At 46.4% G+C, this 21,431-nt stretch overlaps 1 protein-coding gene across 1 annotated transcript in view; it reads right to left on the reverse strand.

Moving 5' to 3' along the window:
• Nucleotides 1-10,341: 10,341 nt before the first annotated feature.
• LOC117444741 (choline transporter-like protein 5-A) overlaps nucleotides 10,342-21,431 on the reverse strand; it is a gene marked incomplete at its 5' end in the record, with an annotated part of 31,755 nt that continues 20,665 nt past the window's right edge. Inside the window, 3 exons of the mRNA XM_034080169.2 lie at nucleotides 10,342-10,885; nucleotides 11,496-12,266; nucleotides 13,198-13,285. Of these exons, the coding sequence (XP_033936060.2) occupies nucleotides 10,342-10,885; nucleotides 11,496-12,266; nucleotides 13,198-13,285 (1,403 nt within the window). The remainder of the gene's footprint in view (nucleotides 10,886-11,495; nucleotides 12,267-13,197; nucleotides 13,286-21,431) is intronic.

Raw genomic sequence — 21,431 nt, forward strand, 5'->3', positions numbered from 1 at the left:
ATTAACCTGTTGGCTGGTTCTCAGATCCCTAACAGGAGACTTTACTCTCTCTCTGCACCGGAAAGGGAGGTTATGAAGTCCTATATTGACTCCTCTCTAAAGACTGGACTCATCAGACCATCCTCCTCCCCAGCGGCCACTGGGTTTTTCTTCGTTGATAAGAAAGATGGTACCCTCCGTCCATGCATTGACTATAGTCCCCTTCATGAAATAACAGTTAAAAATAGATACCCACTCCCTCTCATGTCTTCAGCCTTTGAACTTTTGCAGGATGCAAAACTATTCACCAAACTGGACTTGAGAAACACTTACCATCTCATTAGGATACGAGAGGGGGATGAGTGGAAGACCGGTTTTAACACTCCCAGTGGTCACTACGAGTACCTAGTCATGCCATTTGGATTATGCAATGCTCCGGCAGTTTTTCAGTCATTTCTCAACGATGTGCCGAGGGATTATCTCAACAAGTTTGTATTCGTTTATCTCGATGACATCTTGATCTTCTCACCCGATGAGGAGACCCACACCCATCATGTCCGCCAGGTACTGCAAAGCCTGATGGAGAATCAACTCTACTGCAAGGCTGAAAAGTGTGAGTTTCACGTCAAGACCGTCTCCTTCCTGGGGTACATCATCTCGGGCAATCAAATCCAGATGGATCCAGAGAAGGTCAGTGCAGTGGCCAATTGGCCATCTCCCACCAACAGGAAAAAGGTGCAACCATTTTTAGGCTTTGCAAACTTGTACAGGAGGTTTATAAGACACTTTAGTGGCTTTGCAGCACCTTTACATGCTTTAACCTCTCCCCATGTCATGTTCAAGTGGAATATACAGGCGGATGAAGCTTTCCAGAAGCTCAAGAAACTGTTCACGACTGCCCCAATCCTCACAGTGGCCAACCCACGGAGACAATTTATCGTGGAGGTGGATGCCTCCAACGATGGCATTGGGGCGGTGCTGTCCCAAAGATCTGTCCAGGACAACAAGCTACACCATGTGCGTTCCTTTCACGTAAGTTGACAACTGCAGAAAGGAACTATGATGTGGGGAATAAGGAGCTGTTAGCAGTTAAAACAGCTTTGGAGGAATGGCGTCATTGGTTGGAGGGGGCTGAGCAACCATTTATAGTTTGGACTGACCATAAAAACCTGGAATACATTAACCCTCTGGAGTCGGTGGACGCGCCGGCGCGTCCAAGTGCGCATAATTTTACGTAATTAATCATATATTTTCGATTATAAGGAGTAGAAACATGATTCAGATATCCGCGGAATCGCCGGAAGGGTAGCTTTCCAGCAGTATCTCCTGTGAGACTGTAACCAGGGCACAACAGCCAATATGGCCGCTCAAAGCAGCTTGACTTTACACTGTGTGGGATTGGTGGATTCGTGTGTCCGTCAAGGAAATCTCAGCCGGCAGACATCATGGTCTGAAATGACCAATGGACATCGAGAAATCACTAAGGACCTACCCACCGAGTAAAAAAAAACATAAACCACGTTTCTCCCATCAGTTTACGTCAGTGTGGAGAGAGAGAGAGAGACAGACAGAGAAAATGGCTAAAAAAAGTTGGCGACTTCACTCGAGATTTTTTTCGCTAGCAGCAGTAGAGCCTCAGATGTTCAGAACCTGAAGTCTTCGACTCTTCTGAAGAAGAAGAACACAAAGACAACAACAAGGATCCATTTGGACATGGGCAAGTGTAAATATTACAGTAATAGTGTACTGGCAATGTGTGGGGAATACCGCGAAAATGAACAATAGGTTTATTGATATATATTTGTTATCGATAGTCATGAACTTTTTCTTGGGACAAAATAGACTCCATTAGCAAACGTTTACTCTGTGTTAACGTTATTTTGGTGTGTAAAAATGAGATTACATGTGTAGATGATTAAATTAATCATTTATTCGTCCCACAACGGAGACATTTACAGTGACATGATTTTGCCATCGATTATTGTATCATACTGTTCTGTACAGATGAGACTTTGTCATAGATTTATTTATGTGTGCCTGTTATTATTTTACCGTCCTGTACAGATGACACTTTGTAATCAGATGTAGCATATGTATATGTGTGTCTGTGATTTATACTGAATGTAAAGTCACTGGAAATACCTGTGTGTGTGGTGTGTGTGTGTGTGTGGTGTGTGTGTGTGTGTGTGTGTGTGTGTGTGTGTGTGTGTGTGGTGTGTGTGTGTGTGTGTGTGTGTGAGAGAGAGAGATCGAGAGAGACTCCTTTTCCAACCTCCCAAACTTTCTTTTTATGTGTGCATTTTTATTTGTGCTTGAGCAACATTTTACTTGAACTTTATTTCAATGAAATTAGTTGTAATTGTTGTCCTACATTTTTATTTGTTTTACAGAGATGTTTCACAGCTGTCTGGGCCTAGTGGCCCACAGGTGGCGTTTATCCAGCAGCCACAACATCCATCTGTGCCGGCCCCCAGGTCAAGATCTACTGTGGCTCAAGGGCCTTCACTAGAGCCATCACCACCAAGGACCAGCAGCCTCCACCTCCATCTGCGGCTGCCACCAGGTCAAGATACACCTCAGCACAAAGGCTCCACCACAGCCATCACCTTCAACCCAGCCAGCAAGGAGGTCTCGTGGAGGTCTCGTATAGCACTTGTACACCCCACCTACACAGCAGCCCATGCACCATCACCCCCACCTACACAGCAGCCAGACCCACTGTCTTGGAAGACAGACAAAGACCTTGACACTGTCTTGACATTTATAATGAATAGTTGGTTGAAAGTTCTGATGTTCAATATTGTAAATAGTTAGATTTTCCAGTTTCTTATATTTATATAAATAGTTGGTTGAAAAAAACATATTTATAATAAATTGTTGGTTGAAAAAAAAAGGTTGAATGCTCAATTTGTATTTGTACACATCACATGAACCTTGGTATGTAATATGAAGTCATTATTCAGTCCTGATGTATCTCAGTCCCTGCTGTGGTGAAAGTAGAGTGATAAACACTTGTTTTACTCAAAATTCGAATACATTTTTTTTCATTTTAGACATGAATTATACATTTATATACAGTGTAATTCAAATATTTCACTGCTTTTGTGATCCTAAGACGTTGGTAACCAAATCTAAAACACCAAAACATTTCGATCACATGAGTAAATTTGTGTTTTCATAAGAGTTTTGAAGATTTTCTGAAAATCGGATGTAACATTTTAAGCTTTTGAGCTACTTATCTCATCAAACAGTGCTCTAAGGTGAGTAATTTGCATATATAGCAATACCAGAGATTGTCCTGAACATTTTGATATTTAACACATGGGGTGCCATGTGAGAAGAAACACATTTAAAAGGGGATTTAAGAAAACATCAAAAATTCGAGAAAATACCCTTAGACTCCAGAGGGTTAAGAACTCCAAAAGACTGAACTCACGCCAGGCTAGATGGTCATTGTTTTTTAATCGGTTTCATTTTGTATTGTCATACAGACCAGGCACACAGAATGTTAAACCTGATGTATTGTCACGTTTGTACGTTTCTGGTGGCAGGCTATGAGGAAGCAGGTGGCAGAATATGTTGCGGCCTGCACTGTCTGTGCCAGGAAAAAGACCTCCACTGAAGCACAGATGGGGTTGCTGCAGCCACTTCCTGTTCCTCATCGGCCATGGTCCCACATCTCGATGGATTTTGTCACCGGACTACCGATATCAGAAGGCAACACCACCGTCTTGACGGAGGTGGACAGATTTAGTAAAATGGCACATTTTATTGCACTATCCAAGCTTCCCTCTGCCAAGGAAATGGCAGAGGTCATGTTACGTCATGTATTTCGCATTCATGGTTTTCCCAGGGACATTGTGTCAGACCGGGGCCCACAGTTCATTTCCCAATGCTGGAAGGAGTTCTGCCATCTCCTTGGAGCCACCGTGAGCCTTTCCTCAGGATATCACCCCCAGTCGAATGGCCAGTCAGAGCGCATTAACCAGGAGCTAGAGACCTGTTTGCGTTGCCTGGTCTCCCAGAACCAGGCATCCTGGAGCAAGCACCTGATGTGGGTGGAGTACGCCCACAACACGCTGCCCACTTCCGCAACAGGACTCACACCGTTTCAGTGTGTGCACGGCTACCAACCACCTCTGTTCCCTGCCAATGAGGCCGAGGTCACGGTCCCATCAGCTCACGCTATGGTCCGTCGGTTCCGCCGGATCTGGGCCGGTGCTCGTCGGCTCTCTTGCGCAGTCCCAGCCGGATGAAGGAGGTGGTGGATCGACGCCGGAGACCTGCTCCACCGTATCGGCCTGGACAAAGAGTTTTGTTAGCTACCAAGAACTTACCCCTCCACGTCATGTCGAGAAAGCTAGCGCCAAGGTTTGTTGGTCCTTTCCCGATATCGAAGATCATAAACCCGGTGCCTGTGCAGTTACGTCTACCCAGGTCATTAAAGGTCCATCCAACGTTTCATGTCGGCAAGATCAAGCCGGTCAGGGAGAGCTCATTGGTACCCGCCTCTAAACCCCCCCCCCCCCACCCCCCCAGATGGTAGGAGGCCCCGTCTATGCTGTAAAGAGACTGCTGGCAGTTCGTAAGCGAGGGCAAGGAAGACAGTTCCTTGTGGACTGGGATGGGTACGGTCTAGAAGAGAGAGCATGGATCCCAGCGAGTTTCATTGTTGATCCGGCCATGATTAATGATTTTGATCGGGATCACCCAGAAGTTCCTGGGACGTCAGGAGCCGTCCCTAGAGGGGGGGGGGGGGGTACTGTAACATCCCGTCATGTCTGCTAAATTGTTCATGTCATGTTAATCAGGTTCATGTTATTGTTTCACGTTTAGTTCATAGCCCAGGGGCCTATACTACGAAGCTGGTTCAACCTAACCTGGATATGTTTGAGTTAGCCGGTTGGCCTAATCCAAAACATACGCGCTCTCGCTAAACTGTACTACGACGCTGGTTATCAAGTGGATCGCTCAAGCCAGCCGTGTCCTATCTAGTTAGGTGCACGTTCACATGAAAGGGGTGGTATTTGGAGCATTCGACCAATCACAAACATGGAGAAGCGTACTGACAGCGCAGCGTCATACTTCCAGAATGAAAAGTGAACTTTAATACTAGTCAAAAATGAAGAAGTTAAACTTTAAACATCCATGACTTAAACACTTTATCCAGGATCAAAGCCACATAGCTGCACCTGCAAGGTGAATACAGCTGGCAAAAGAAAAAGTGTTGCGTACATTAACAGGTTTATGATATCACTGCTAAAACACGATCTGACTTTAATTGCATTTGTCTCGAGTGTTTCGTCAACTTAATGTGTTGCTTAAAATAATATTCTGCATACAGTATGTGACACTGTGAGTGTTGCACGGCCAGATACGGCTCAGCTGACTCAGATAAGGAGATATGTGATACATTATGAAGTGATATGCCGCGAAATAAAAAACTTTTTTTTTTTTAAATTACATTTTTTTGGCATGATAGGCCCCTGATCTCCGTAGGCCCCTGGGCTTCAGCCCAGGTCAGCCCGTGCATTAAGGCGGCCCTGTTCACACGGCTCCAACATGGCGTCAGCAAACAGCGCTAACAGTGCAAACAATGCTAAGGCTGACGATTGGTAAGACTAATATTCAAACAAACTATCCTCACGTTCATTATGTTCAAAAACAGCTCTCATATGTTGGACACAGTGATGCACAGCCACATGCGCTAACCTGGGCTAATATGCTGCAGTGGTGAAGTACACATTCATTGCTAAATGTTATACATCAAAGCAAAATTATAAAAAATTATCAGACAATCTCCATCATAGTCACTACAACAAGTAGACATTTTACGTTACTTTGGAAACAGCTCCTGCATACAACTCCTGCACAACTCCTGCATACCAGCTTTAGCTAGCCCCACAGCACATAGCATAAGCAAGATTAGCATTCTTTTAGATCCATCGGCTAATTTTGCCAGAGATTCATGAATTCAGGACATATGTAGGAGTGCCAGATTAAAAACAGTTTAGGGGAGAGTGGGGTCAAATGAGCCAATTGTTAATGATGTTGTCCTCTGGGAAAAATGAGATAGAAGTCAAATGACAACAACAACCTTTACTTCAGGATGTCTTCTGTCGTTCAAATTAAAATAATGCATCCGTCACAAAGGTCCATTAAAATGTGAATTCTTAAAAAAAAGTGTTCTTGTGGCTTTATTTGCTTCATGTCATCTCAAACCTTTATTTACCCAGGTGTATCCCATTGAGATCATTGATCTCTTTTTCAAGGGAGACCTGCTCAAGTAGTTCCACATGAAACATAACATATAAACAGAACAACAAAAAGGACATTTTACAGCATCATTACAGGGATTACAATTTACAATAACTATCTACATGAGCAGGTACCAACAGCTTCCGATTGAGTAGCATCCAACCGAGCTTTAAAAACATTTAGTGGCACCAGATTGCTCAGTTTCCATTTAATTTGCAGACTATTCCTGATCCTAGGAGTCAAGCTCTCCTCGCAGAGAGGAGCTGGTCTGTGTCACACTTTACCTTCCTCTCCTCTTTCTCTCCTTCTCTCCACATTCCGTTTCCCGCTGTCTCTCTCTCTCTACTCTTCTCTCTGATTGGGCCGTACAACAGGTATATACTATCACCTTTTAGAGCTGTTACTGCTGACTCTACAACAGCATAAGGTTAAGGATAGAAATGCAGTTTGGTTAAGAATCTAAATAAAAGGCAGGTGTGAATATAAAAGAAATGCAACAAAAAAAGTAAATGATAATTCCCGAATGTTTAAAGGGGACCTATCAGGCAAATTGCACTTTGTGATGTATTTTCTACATAAACATGTGTCCCATGTGTCCCCGGTGTGTCAGGGAACTCACGCAGCGTCAGAAAATAAAACCCTCTCTCTTTTCCCCCGTACCCAAATCTCTAAAAACGGGGCTACAATGGAGCTGATCCAGATTTGCGTCCGATATGACGTAATAGCGGAAATGTAGGCTGGCTTTACACCCACGGCCCAATCAGAAACAATGCCCCGACTGTTTGGGCGTAATATGGTCGGTGTTTTACATTAGCATCGCTAACACTCAGAGCTAACCTGTACTGGAGAGCATGTGTGTGAAGAAGCAGGAAGTAAAAAGGAACTCACCTTGTGGTCTAACCGGCAAGAGAGAAAGCTCCAGACTGTTTCAGAGAGAATTCTTGATAATCCATGATATGGCATTTCATCACGGCAGTATCTGCCGGTAGAATCTCCCGCATGAGCTCAGCCCCCTCCAGCACTTTTGAAACAGGAAGTGAAGTAGAGGGATATGAGGCATGGCGAGAATGGGTGATCTGGTTGGTATTTGGAGCAAAACACTTCATAGACATGTTTTTATATATGTTTATATATCCGAGACCTATGCCTACAAATAGCATGATAGGTGCACTTTAAGACAAACAGAGACAGTGTTTCGTCTTGGTTCAATGAGTTAGGCATTTAGTTGTGGATCTGGATCTAGATTAATACTGAGCAGAACCCAGAGGTCAAATGTACTGTAAGCACTCCACGGACTTTGCAATGACAACTTGTTCTGGTAGCATGTTCCACTCCGATTGTTCTGGGAGAGCATGAGTATTCCAGAGTGTCACTAAAGGGGAATCTTATCTGGAAGTTCAGAGAGTTACCTTTACAGGTACATCTATGCATCAAGGGCTAATATGTTATAGACAATCCTGAAGAAGAGCCGATCATCACCTTTCACTCAATTTCCTCCCAGTTTAAACCGTTTGAGCATTTCTATGAAACTGCTGTCCCCAGTTATAATCTCCAAAAATGAATCTAGTACCTCTTTGTTGTTCTGGTTCCAGAGCATCCTTGTCTTTTATCGGTGTAGAGGTCCCAGACCGAGCTGGCGTACTATGAGCGTACAGGGACCCACAAAAGCTGTCTCCTTCACTTTCTGTGTACAGCGTCGTAGGTCCGGCTTAGGAAGCTAAGCTAACGGTTTGCCTGTGAATTTCCACCCCAAGATAAAAGTGGTGGGTCACCTCTCCTAACATCTGTCCACATAGTGTGGACATATATATAATATAGTGTGGAGACTGTGGCAGTGTTCATTCACAGTTGGAAAACACATTGGAACATGATCATCATTGACCTTTGACCTCTCATTATTGAATTTGTTCCCGGGTCTCTTTGTTTGCTTTCAATACTGACCTTACAGGTGACTCGGAGCTGCGTTAAAGGCTCCAAAACTAAAAATGTGATGATGAAGAGCTTGTGACATCATCAATCAGCTGACACCCTTGCTAATTATCTGTTGCTACTTCCAAACTGCTCCTAAGGATATCTTTACATTTCCAGAATGTACACGGAACAAAATGCACTTCAACTAAACGGAAGCGATCAGATCAAATCATTTCAACATATCATCATAAGTGAATTCAGGAATGTGAAAATAAGTTCATCATTTCTTTTTTTGTTTCATGTATGTGCTGAAGACATTTCTTTTTAATTAAGATATGAAAATGAGATTGTATTCAAATAAACCCCCCCTAAAAATCAAGACACTACAAATACAGTATACAGGAGTATACATGTGTAACCGTGGTTTCACAAGTCTACATTGAATATTGCAGATCTCAGTTCTTTGTGTAATTCATGACCTGACCATCAAACTTCTGTTATCAAAAAGAGTGGAGCGAATAGGAAGCGCTGCCCCAGAAAAAGTCCTGATGGCTCCTGGGTTTGAAAGACGTTTTCCAAACAGGTCAGAAGTGAACGACGTTACGTTACTGTGTTTGAACATTCAGAAAACACACAGTGTAAAGCAGGTAGTCCTAGAAGGCCTTAGTAAATACATTTGAAATCCAAAGTATGCACATGCAAAGCAATGTTACTTCAATACGACTCCAGCACACGAGGGCAGACACACAGCAAATACGTTAGTGCAGAGTGATATACGGCAAATACCTGAAGACAACTTCATCTGTTTTTGACTTTTAAACTCTCTGTTGCTTCTTCATTCCTGTCGCTGTTGGTGGTCGCTCACATTTAATATGTCAGTAAGTATCATCCTGCTTTGTGTTCAGCAGCATAGAACTAGAGCAGCCATGTCTCTGTCAACCTCTCTCTCTGTGAGGGGACGTCTCTCAGTGTGGGGACGTCTCTCTGTTGACGTCTCTCTGTGTTGGGGACGTCTCTCTGTTGACGTCTCTCTTGTTGGGACGTCTCTCTGTTGAAGTCTCTCTGTGTTGGGACGTCTCTCTGTTGACGTCTCTCTGTGTTGGGACGTCTCTCTCTGTTGAAGTCTCTCTGTGTTGGGATGGCTCTTTGTTGATGTCTCTCTTTCGATGTCTTTCAGTGCAGGGACGTCTCTCTGTTGAAGTCTCTCTCTGTGTTGGGACGGCTCTCTGTTGACGTCTCTCTGTGTTGGCACGGCTCTTTGTTGATGTCTCTCTTCTTTCGATGTCTTTCCAGTGCAGGAACGTCTCTCTGTTGAAGTCTCTCTGTGTTGGGACGGCTCTTTGTTGATGTCTCTCTTTCGATGTCTTTCAGTGCAGGGACGTCTCTCTGTTGAAGTCTCTCTGTGTTGGGACGGCTCTTTGTTGATGGCTCTCTTTCGATGTCTTTCAGTGCAGGGACGTCTCTCTGTTGAAGTCTCTCTGTGTTGGGACGTCTCTTTGTTGATGTCTCTCTTTCGATGTCTTTCAGTGCAGGGACGTCTCTTATTATGGGGACGTATGTCAGTTTGGTGACATTTTACATTGAGGAGTTGTGTCTCTGTCTCTCTGTGTGGGGGTGTCTATTTCTTGCTCTTATGGGGGCATCTCTGTCTCGCAGTTTGGGGAGTTATCTCTTTGTGGGGACGTCTCTTAGTGTTGGGACGTCAGTCTGTTTCTGTGTGGGACGTCTCTCTGTGTTGGGACGTCTCTCTGTGTTGGGACGGCTCTTTGTTGATGTCTCTCTTTCGATGTCTTTCAGTGCAGGGACGTCTCTCTGTTGAAGTCTCTCTGTGTTGGGACGGCTCTTTGTTGATGGCTCTCTTTCGATGTCTTTCAGTGCAGGGACGTCTCTCTGTTGAAGTCTCTCTGTGTTGGGACGGCTCTTTGTTGATGGCTCTCTTTCGATGTCTTTCAGTGCAGGGACGTCTCTTTGTTGAAGTCTCTCTGTGTTGGGACGGCTCTTTGTTGATGTCTCTCTTTCGATGTCTTTCAGTGCAGGGACGTCTCTTATTATGGGGACGTATGTCAGTTTGGTGACATTTTACATTGAGGAGTTGTGGCCTCTGTCTCTCTGTGTGGGGGTGTCTATTTCTTGCTCTTATGGGGGCATCTCTGTCTCGCAGTTTGGGGAGTTATCTCTTTGTGGGGACGTCTCTTAGTGTTGGGACGTCAGTCTGTTTCTGTGTGGGACGTCTCTCTGTGTTGGGACGTCTCTCAGTGTGGGACGTCTATTTTGATGTCTCTCTGTGTGGAGGTGTTTCTCTTTGATGAGACATCTCTCTGTGTGAGTACATCTATAAGTGTTGGGACTTCTTTCTTTGTGTGGCGACATTTCTCTGTGTGGGGACGTCTCTCTGTTGATGTCTCTTCTTGAGGGGACGTCTCTCTGAAACTGTGTTGGTATGTCTCTTAGAGTGTGGAAGTTGCTCAGTCTGAGGATGTCTCTGTCTCTCTGTGTGAGGACGTCTCTGTCTCTCTGTGTGAGGATGTCTCTGTCTCTCAGTCTGAGGATGTCTCTGTTTCTCAGTCTGAGGACGTCTCTGTCTCTCTGTGTGAGGACGTCTCTCTGTGTGAGGACGTCTCTATTTCTCTGTGTGAGGACGTCTCTGTCTCTCTGTGTGAGGATGTCTCTGTCTCTCTGTGTGAGGATGTCTCTGTTTCTCTGTGTGAGGATGTCTCTGTTTCGTCTCTGTTTCTCTCTGTGAGGATGTCTCTGTCTCTCTGTGTGAGGACGTCTCTGTCTCTCTGTGTGAGGATGTCTCTGTCTCTCTGTGTGAGGATGTCTCTGTCTCTCTGTGTGAGGACGTCTCTGTTTCTCTGTGTGAGGACGTCTCTATCTCTCTGTGTGAGGATGTCTCTGTCTCTCTGTGTGAGGATGTCTCTGTCTCTCTGTGTGAGGATGTCTCTGTCTCTCTGCGTGAGGACATCTCTGTCTCTCTGTGTGAGGATGTCTCTGTTTCTCTGTGTGAGGACATCTCTGTCTCTCTGTGTGAGGACGTCTCTGTCTCTCTGTGTGAGGACGTCTATGTCTCTCTGTGTGAGGACGTCTCTGTCTCTCTGTGTGAGGACGTCTCTGTCTCTCTGTGTGAGGATGTCTCTGTCTCTCTGTGTGAGGACGTCTCTGTCTCTCTGTGTGAGGATGTCTCTGTCTCTCTGTGTGAGGACGTCTATGTCTCTCTGTGTGAGGACGTCTCTGTTTCTCTGTGTGAGGACGTCTCTGTTTCTCTGTGTGAGCAAGTCTCTGTCTCTCTGTGTGAGGACGTCTCTGTCTCTCTGTGTGAGGATGTCTCTGTTTCTCTGTGTGAGGACGTCTCTGTCTCTCTGTGTGAGGACGTCTCTATTTCTCTGTGTGAGGACGTCTCTGTTTCGTCTCTGTTTCTCTGTGTGAGGACGTCTCTGTCTCTCTGTGTGAGGATGTCTCTGTCTCTCTGTGTGAGGATGTCTCTGTCTCTCTGTGTGAGGACGTCTCTGTCTCTCTGTGTGAGGACGTCTCTGTCCTCTCTGTGTGAGGATGTCTCTGTCTCTCTGCGTGAGGACATCTCTGTCTCTCTGTGTGAGGATGTCTCTGTCTCTCTGTGTGAGGATGTCTCTGTCTCTCTGCGTGAGGACATCTCTGTCTCTCTGCGTGAGGACATCTCTGTATCTCTGCGTGAGGACGTCTCTGTTTCTCTGCGTGAGGATGTCTCTGTTTCTCTGCGTGAGGACATCTCTGTCTCTCTGCGTGAGGACATCTCTGTATCTCTGCGTGAGGACGTCTCTGTCTCTCTGTGTGAGGATGTCTCTGTTTCTCTGTGTGAGGATGTCTCTGTTTCGTCTCTGTTTCTCTCTGTGAGGATGTCTCTGTCTCTCTGTGTGAGGACGTCTCTGTCTCTCTGTGTGAGGATGTCTCTGTCTCTCTGTGTGAGGATGTCTCTGTCTCTCTGTGTGAGGACGTCTCTGTTTCTCTGTGTGAGGACGTCTCTATCTCTCTGTGTGAGGATGTCTCTGTCTCTCTGTGTGAGGATGTCTCTGTCTCTCTGTGTGAGGATGTCTCTGTCTCTCTGCGTGAGGACATCTCTGTCTCTCTGTGTGAGGATGTCTCTGTTTCTCTGTGTGAGGACATCTCTGTCTCTCTGTGTGAGGACGTCTCTGTCTCTCTGTGTGAGGACGTCTCTGTCTCTCTGTGTGAGGACGTCTATGTCTCTCTGTGTGAGGACGTCTCTGTCTCTCTGTGTGAGGACGTCTCTGTCTCTCTGTGTGAGGATGTCTCTGTCTCTCTGTGTGAGGACGTCTCTGTCTCTCTGTGTGAGGATGTCTCTGTCTCTCTGTGTGAGGACGTCTATGTCTCTCTGTGTGAGGACGTCTCTGTTTCTCTGTGTGAGGACGTCTCTGTTTCTCTGTGTGAGCAAGTCTCTGTCTCTCTGTGTGAGGACGTCTCTGTCTCTCTGTGTGAGGATGTCTCTGTTTCTCTGTGTGAGGACGTCTCTGTCTCTCTGTGTGAGGACGTCTCTATTTCTCTGTGTGAGGACGTCTCTGTTTCGTCTCTGTTTCTCTGTGTGAGTACGTCTCTGTCTCTCTGTGTGAGGATGTCTCTGTCCTCTCTGTGTGAGGATGTCTCTGTCTCTCTGTGTGAGGACGTCTCTGTCTCTCTGTGTGAGGACGTCTCTGTCTCTCTGTGTGAGGATGTCTCTGTCTCTCTGCGTGAGGACATCTCTGTCTCTCTGTGTGAGGATGTCTCTGTCTCTCTGTGTGAGGATGTCTCTGTCTCTCTGCGTGAGGACATCTCTGTCTCTCTGCGTGAGGACATCTCTGTATCTCTGCGTGAGGACGTCTCTGTCTCTCTGTGTGAGGATATCTCTGTCTCTCTGTGTGAGGATATCTCTGTCTCTCTGTGTGAGGATGTCTCTGTCTCTCTGTGTGAGGACGTCTCTGTCTCTCTGTGTGAGGACGTCTCTGTCTCTCTGTGTGAGGACGTCTCTGTCTCTCTGCGTGAGGACGTCTCTGATGCAGGAGGATTGCTTATCGATGAGACTGAGAGGATTTCCCCAGAATCCTATGCAGCTCAGGGGACATGAGGAAAGGTTTTCCTGAACTACCATCATGCCTCTCCAGGTCATCACCTGTTGGAGCCAACCAGGTCAGGATGGAGAGAGAGCAGGTGCATGGGGGGGGGGGGGTGGGGGGGGGGGGGGGGAGTTGGGTGGGACAAGGACAGAACGAGGTGTAAAAGAGATACTGTACAAGAATACAAAATGCACTCAATGCATTGAAACCAAAGTATGAGAAGTGCATAATATTACACGGCATGGTTGAGAGACACCTTTGCTAAGGAGGATTAAGAGACTGTGTTGCAAGTCATCAGTCCACAGAACAAAGTCTGGGTTAATTAACCAGCTGTGGAAAACACACATTCGTTTTCTATGTCAGAAAACCACCACGGAATACTCTTTGAATATACATTTTATATGTGTGGAGATCAAGAAACGTTGGATTCATGATGGCTAAACTGTCCCCAGAAAAGAAAAAAGAGAACAAGAGCGGTAACAAGGTTAAAAGACAGAGATTTGGAGGCTAGAGAAATCAACAGAAGTAAACACTAAAGGGAACAGCAGAAGAAGAAAGACAGGAAGTGAACACTAACAGGAACAGCAGAATAAGACGGACAGGAAGTAAACACTAAAGGGAACAGCAGGGCTGTAGTCGAATAGTCCATTTGGCTTAGGAACCTTCCTAACGGAGTGAAATGACACAGAAGTCCCTCAGTGGCAGCCATGATAAGTGCCGTTCCAATTCTCTAGATCAGGGGTGGCCAACCAGTCAGAGTTAAGAGCCACATGTGTTCTATGTTACTGCAAAGAGCCACATCAAACAGTTTTTGTTTTCTGGAGACAAGATTTCAACCACGTCACTGATGCATTTTGTGGCATGGGGATATATATGTTTTAAAAATCCTCTGGAGCCGAGAGAGGAGCTGTGGATTATTCTTATTGATATCAGTGATATCAGTGTTTCTTAGGGTCAACAACACTAAACTCAACTTAAAATGAAAGCGTGGGCGCGGGGCTCCGTTGGCGGGGCGCAGCGCCCTCCAAGACAATGGTAGGGGAAACCTGGATAGTGTTTAAATCAACGATAGGTTTCCCCCCCTCACAGGTGATTGGTTCACTGCATCGCAGGTATTATTGTGATTGGCTCTTGGGCCACATCAAAATTAGATGCGCTGTCATCCTCTCACACTGACACCTGACACCACACACACACACACACACACACCACACACACACACACACACACACACACACACACACACACACCACACACACACACACACACACACACCACACACACACACACCACACACACACACACACACACACACACACACACACACACACACACACACACACACACACACTTATTTATATCCTTTACTAAATTAACACATTACTAAAGTAACACTTTACTAAATTAATTTAGGCTATTATATCCGAGTCCCAAACAAACTTTGACCGGCCAAATTACGTCAGAATTATCAGCATTCAATACTTACAGACCTACTAAAATATCATGTTTAACTGTCAGGAGTAGCTAGGGTTGTCACGATACCAACATTTTGGTTTCTGATACTGATACTATGTCAAAAAAAAACGGCGCAAGAAACGGTGCTCTTATTAAAACGGCGCTTCTTTCCCCCCCCGTCAAGTACCGATTACTAATGAAACGGAGGAATCGTAAAGTTTTAACGGCAGGGTATCGCGGTACCTTTCAAGTATCGGTACAAACAAAAACCGTGCAACACTAGTCAGGAGTCGTGTCTCTCCCCCAAACTCACACATAGGCTATACAATTCGATATGAACTGAAGAGCCGCATGAAACTAGGCAAAGAGCCGCATGCGGGCTCGAGAGCCGCGGGTTGACCACTCCTGCTCTAGATGATAGGAAAGGAGGTTTCAAACTTCGTTTATAACCTCCTTTAGCTTAGGAACCACTGGACCTCCCTTGACGAAAGGAGAGGAGAAAATTCTGCGGCCCCACAATGCATTGCAGCCCGCAGCATTTGCTGTCACACAACAGTCGGCCGTTCACAGAAACAACCGATTATGACGGAGAAATTATATCATGAAAGTTACGGTGCTTATTAAGCATTTTAAAACGTATGTGGGTAAGTTGCCAAAGTGCTTTGTTTTGAACGTTCATCAGTATTATAATCAAAGAGAGAAATATGAACGTTAGTTTTTACTGAAATGATCAATAAGTCAACATTTCAGTCTTTACCTGAGCTGTGTGGGGTTTGTTCAACTTCTAAAAGATGTTTGAATGGTGATATACACAGTGATAGATGTTAAGGACTAACGTTTATAATAAATACATTTGTTTTGATTTTAAGATATTTTCATAGTTCATACAATCATACGTATTGGGATCATTGGTATTAATGTGGACCGGAGGGAGAGGGTGACGAGCATAAGTTTCACTTTCCTTTTTTATTTCAATTCCCAACTTTGGTCCTGAAGAATATGTTTCTCTGTTGTCCACGTTCATAAAGCAAAGCAACAGCATCAGAGCACGGTGCAGAGTCTCTAGATGAGTTTACAGTAGTCCCTCGTTCTTATTGAACATCCATGTTGTAGTCCGCTGTATAGAAAACTGTAGTTTCCATAGTTTCCCCACAGCAGCAGACGCACACAATGACGTCCGCTGGCGCATCATAAACACGTCGGATAGTGAAAGTGCAGTCGGATTCTCTAAAGTACCGCAGTCTCTTCTCCTAAGTCCTTTTGAATTCTCCTATCCACTATCCCTTAACCTGTTAAGCACTGAGCCTGTTTTTCAGGTCTCAGGCTCGAAAATGACATTCCCAGAGCAAATGACTATATCTTCCCTTCTAATAGGGTTAAATTAAAGGTAAAGTTTCAGAAACCGGCTCGAGTGCACTAAAATTTGAAAGTACACAGCCGAAAAGAATCCGCCCCTTCCTTCAGACTTCCTTACAGAGCACCTCCTCCAACACACACGAACGCGCAATGCACGCCCAATTACGGCACGCCTAATGAGGGCACGAGATACATTTGTGCGTGCACGAGATGGAAGGCTGACAGACAGGGCAGCAATCGTGCTTTTTACAGTACCATGGCTTCCACAGATGACATTTTTTATGGATTTTTTGTCAAGCACTTAAGATATTCATTGCTATCGGGATGTTAAGAGCATTCCATGGAATAAAACAAAAAGTGTATCTCGAGCCGGTTTCTCAAACTTACCTAGCCCACCTTTAATAATCTTTTTTCTCAAGTAATGATAAACCTGTGAGTTGGATGTAGAAAAGTCAGAATCAATATAGATGTTTTTTATTTTAAAGAAAATTCAGATTGAACATAGTAAAAAACTGTAAATTATAGTGTCCGTCCAAAAAATGTGTTGTACTTATAGTGAAAACTAACCTTGGATGCTGGGTTAGTAGACTAAAAGCTTAGGAATCCAAAGAACAATAAGTACCCTATATCAAGATTGATGTAAACAAGTGAAATTTGACCTTTTTAGAGAGATATAGCACACAAAAAAAAACCACTTCTGGGGCCATTTGGATGGATTTTCCATATCTCTGGCCCCCCTTGGTCGATTTTGGCTGATTGACATCTCTTTCTAACCGTCAGAGCCAATGGAATCGAGGGACAGTCCCCCATACACACACAGCTTACCAAAACAAGAGTGAGAGAGACGCGTAGAAAAACCGTAAGCTGCGCTAACCTCTGGTGGCTACCATTAGCAGCACATTTTTCTTCTCCGATTTTTTCATAAAAATTGAATTATGGATTATCAATAATTTTTTCAAAGTGACAGACACATAACCCAGTGGTTCTCAAATGGGGGTACGCGGACCCCTAGGGGTACGTTGGAGTACTGTAGGGGGTAAGTGAGATTTATTTTATGTTAATGAAAAATAAAACAAGTAATGCATTTAAACAAACTACTACTTTATTCAAAGGTTTACAGTCATTCTGGATAATAAAATGGGGAAAATAAACAGGGTGCTCTCTTTTCCTCTCCCTCTCCTGACAGCCCGTCAGTCTCGTGCAGCTCGCTGAACCTGTAATAAGTGACCCGACAGTAAAGAATAAACATATATTTATAACTAGTTTAGCTAGTTCCAGAGTAGATGAACTAGCTAAGTGTGTTAGGTCTAACTCTTAGCCTATTTAATGTTGCTCCACTCAACGGTCCGTCACAGCGGCGGAGCTGTGATCATGCAGAGCTGCGTGGTCTCCGTCAGCCGCAGCTGATCTGATCTCTCTCGCGCCCGGTTATACTTCACTCGCGTCTATGTCCAAATCTATCAGATCTAGCTAGTTCTAGTTAATTATATGACTGCCTGCTTATCAAAGGACACCTAAACAATAAGCGTTGCTTGGCAACGGCGTGTGGCCGCAAGGTATAGCGCAGCATTATGCATATATTTATATGAGGGGGTCAAAACCCCATGCTCATAAAATGCTCATATATTTTTTTCTCTTCATTCCCCCGCGCCCCAAAATAAATAAATAAATATACACATTTTAGGAAAAGTAAGGAAGTTTGAGCAGTGTGGGTTTTATATGAACAGAGTTACACATATTTCAAAAAGCAGAGTGTAATAACTGCAGTTCTCATTCATAACACTCCGTTCGATGTCTCACTATGGGATGCAACTCATCGCGGAGCAAACAGAAGCATCAATCTCATTACGCCAATCCCGATTGGCTGGTGATCTTGACGTCAACGTCAGGGGAAATCACCCCCTATAAGTAGCTTGCGCCACGACGCATGCGTCATTCAAACACCTCTTCTCGCTTCAGAGCACATCTCGAACGGTAGCCGGGCTAGCTTAACAGTCCACAGACTGAACCCAAAGCTAATTTCGGGTCGACGGGCGTTAGCCGGCTACCCTATTCTCGCTCAGAAGAAGTACCATAGTCAACCTCGCCGAATTCTTCCTCTGGAAGTAAGGTAAGATTTTGACTTGCAAGTTAGCAACACACCAGTTGCTAGCTTGTGCTTTTTTCCCTCACTGCCGACACCACGGTAGCGAGGACGTTTTTTATTCTTTTTTCTTCCCCGGAGGATAAAAGGATTTAAAGAATATTGCCACACCAGGTAATATTCTTTGAGAGGAAAAGACCCACACTACCTTTTTTCTCCGGATAAAGGACAGTTTGGGACACTTTTTTTCGACATACCTGTTAAGAGCGGGTCCTCTCCATGGACGCCCCTCTCCCTCACACCAGAGGAGTCAGGGACTCGAAGGCTCGGTTCTGCAACTGCGGGTTGAAGATAGCAGGCACAGACTCACACCAGGTCTGCTCGTCCTGCCTCGGGCTGGAACACGCCCAGGAGGCTATCGACGACCCCGGCTCGTGCGGGCATTGTGCCCACCTCACCATAAAGAGCCTTCGCCGACGGTTAGCACGACAAGCTAGCCTGTCGGGACAGGATCCCCTCATGTCCACTGGTTGGCCAGCTGGCAACCAAGACACGGGGGCGTCCGCTGCAGAGACTGAGCCCCTCGCCTTCACGGCCTGGGGCTCATCAACCGCGGCAGACGCGGAACCGGTTTCCCGCGCCATATCAGGCCGGGTCCCGGTGGCGGCAAAGGACGCGGGAACGGGACCCCACGCTATACCAAGCTGGGGCTCCCGACTGGACCTCACCATGGTTTCACCCGCGGAGGATGTCCTGGAATTAAATTACATGGAGGACGAAGAGGATGCCTCTGAGTTCCTCCTGTCTGATTCGGACGAGCAAGAAGACGACGTCTTCATGTCACCAGCTCAGGCTGCAAAGCCTGGAGCGAAGGCTGCTCTCTCGGGCGATAGCACACCAGCTTCGCCCTGTCTCAGTATGGACCTACAAGCCGTGTGTCAACGTGCTGCGGCCAGACTAGACATCCCATGGCCCGAAGTGGCCAAGGAGACCTCCAGGTCCCGTTACGAGGGAAAACTGTTTTTTCCAAACAACGAGGACAAAGAGGCAACTCCTCCCGGTCTTCCCGGAGATGTTGGATGAGGTGTCGGTCTCGTGGAGAGACCGGCCCTTTAGCAACAAGGCCCCAATCCAGGGTGCCTCCTCCTTTGACTGTGACGGTATGGAGAGGCTCGGCCTGCTCCACATACCGCCTATGGAACCGCTGGTGGCAGCCCACCTCCTACCGAGGATGGGCCCGTCACCGAGCAGGAACCCCACACTGCCAGCAAAAACAGACCGATTCCAGTCGACCATGACGGAACGGGCCTACAAAGCTGCAGCATTGTCCGCCAGAGCTCTGAACGTTTCCTCGATGCTAACCGCGTACCAAGCGGAGCTCTGTGAGGATCTGTTGAGCGATTCTGGACCGGTCACTCTGGACGAGATAGCCGCGGTCACAGACATTTGTCTCCGTGTCCAACGCTGCGCCGTCCAGGCCACGGGCAAAGTGATGGGGATCATGGTGGTGCAGGAAAGAGCTATATGGCTCAACCTCACCAACCTCCCGGACCGGGAAAAAGAAGATGTGCTGGATATGCCCATCGTTCCCGAGGGAATTTTCGGCTCCGCTCTCGCTTCCATGCAGAGGAGGTGCGAGTCGAAAAAGAAGGAAGACGAGGCCCTCCACCTCTGTCTCCCTCGAAGGGTCCAGCCGCTGCCTCCGCAACAGCGACCCTTCGTCCAAGCTGCTCCGAACCCTGCTGGATCTAGAGTACCAGATCAGCAGAGGTCGCAGCCCGCCCCGAGTCCCCAGCCCAGGCAGGAGACGAGGGTGAGTTGGTCTAGAAAATCTCCGGTCCCGGCTGCAGCCCAGGCGCAGCCAACCCAGAACTTCGGCCAGCAATCAAGGAGGAAGAAGCGAGCGGCATGACAGCCCCTCCTTCTCCCCTCTGTGACAGAGCTGGAAGTTCCTTCTCCAGCTCGAATTGTGTTCCCGCTGCCTCGAGAGATGCCTCAACGCCATCCTCAAGTCCGCACAAAACACATGTCACATCATTATTGTTTGAATAAACCATTTTTCGCTGACGCATCCAGGCTTCGGCCAAGGGCGCAGCTCAAAAAAATGAAAAGAAAAACAATAAACAGTCCGTTAACCATAAATCCCCTTCTGAGAGCAGCTACGGCCTCTCTCAAAAGGCGGATAATAAACGGGTCTGTGAAGGCACCACCGCCACGCGCAGTGCCGGTTGGGGCTTTAAGGGCACTACCGCCACGTGCGCACGCAGTGTCGGCTAGAGCTGTAAAGAACGGCCCGTCAATCCTTTCCCTTTCGAGAGCAGCTACGGCATCTCTCAAAGGACGGATTATTGACGGGTCCGTGAAGCCACCGCCACGTGCGTGCGCAGTAACGGTGGGGACTGTTGAAATGGGGTACCACCGTGTTCAGACACTAGAGGGCCCCATGACACAACAAACAGAGTCTCAGAGGGCAGGAGAGGTGACATCTCCGCTGGCTCTAAGGAGCACACAGTGGAAGATGCTCACAACATTTGCTTGGGTTTTCAAGACAGTAACACGGGGTTACAGACTCCAATTCGCTGTCACCCCCCCCTCGTTTCTCGGGCATTTTGTATTCACAAGCCCGAGGAGAGTCAGCCCATATTCTAGAGAGAGAGATCCTCTCACTTCTAGAACAGAGAGCTATATCTGTTGTACCTGCCGAGCAGAGTCAGAGTGGTTTTTATTCCAAGTACTTCCTCGTCCCCAAATGAGGAGGGAACGGAATCCGGCCAATACTGGATTTGAGGGTTCTGAACAAATATCTAAAAAGATAGAAGTTCAGAATGCTCACTCACACATCTCTGCTGCGGCTCGTGCGACAAGATGATTGGTTTACATCAGTCGACCTGAAAGATGCATATTTCCACGTCCCAGTATATTATCCACACAGGAAATATCTGAGATTCGCATTTCAGGGGATCTGTTACGAATACAGAGTACTCCCCTTTGGTCTGTCTCTCAGTCCAAGAGTGTTTGTACGATGTACGGAAGCCACGATAGCCCCGTTAAGACCACAGGGTATTACCTTGGCGACCTACCTGGACGACTGGTTGCTTCTCGCACAGTCGGAGCACGAGGCTATTACGCAGACAAATGTTCTCGTAAAGCACCTGCTCAACCTGGGTTTCATAATAAACACAGAGAAGAGCATGTTGTGCCCCGCGCAGACTATACTCTTCCTGGGGTTACACCTGAACTCGGTGCCCTTTTCAGCCCGCCTGTCAGCGGAAAGAGTGAAAGCTTTCAGAGCTTGTCTCGCTTTATTC

The sequence above is a fragment of the Pseudochaenichthys georgianus genome, unplaced genomic scaffold, assembly GCF_902827115.2.
Source record: "Pseudochaenichthys georgianus unplaced genomic scaffold, fPseGeo1.2 scaffold_914_arrow_ctg1, whole genome shotgun sequence".
Classification (NCBI taxonomy): domain Eukaryota; kingdom Metazoa; phylum Chordata; class Actinopteri; order Perciformes; family Channichthyidae; genus Pseudochaenichthys; species Pseudochaenichthys georgianus.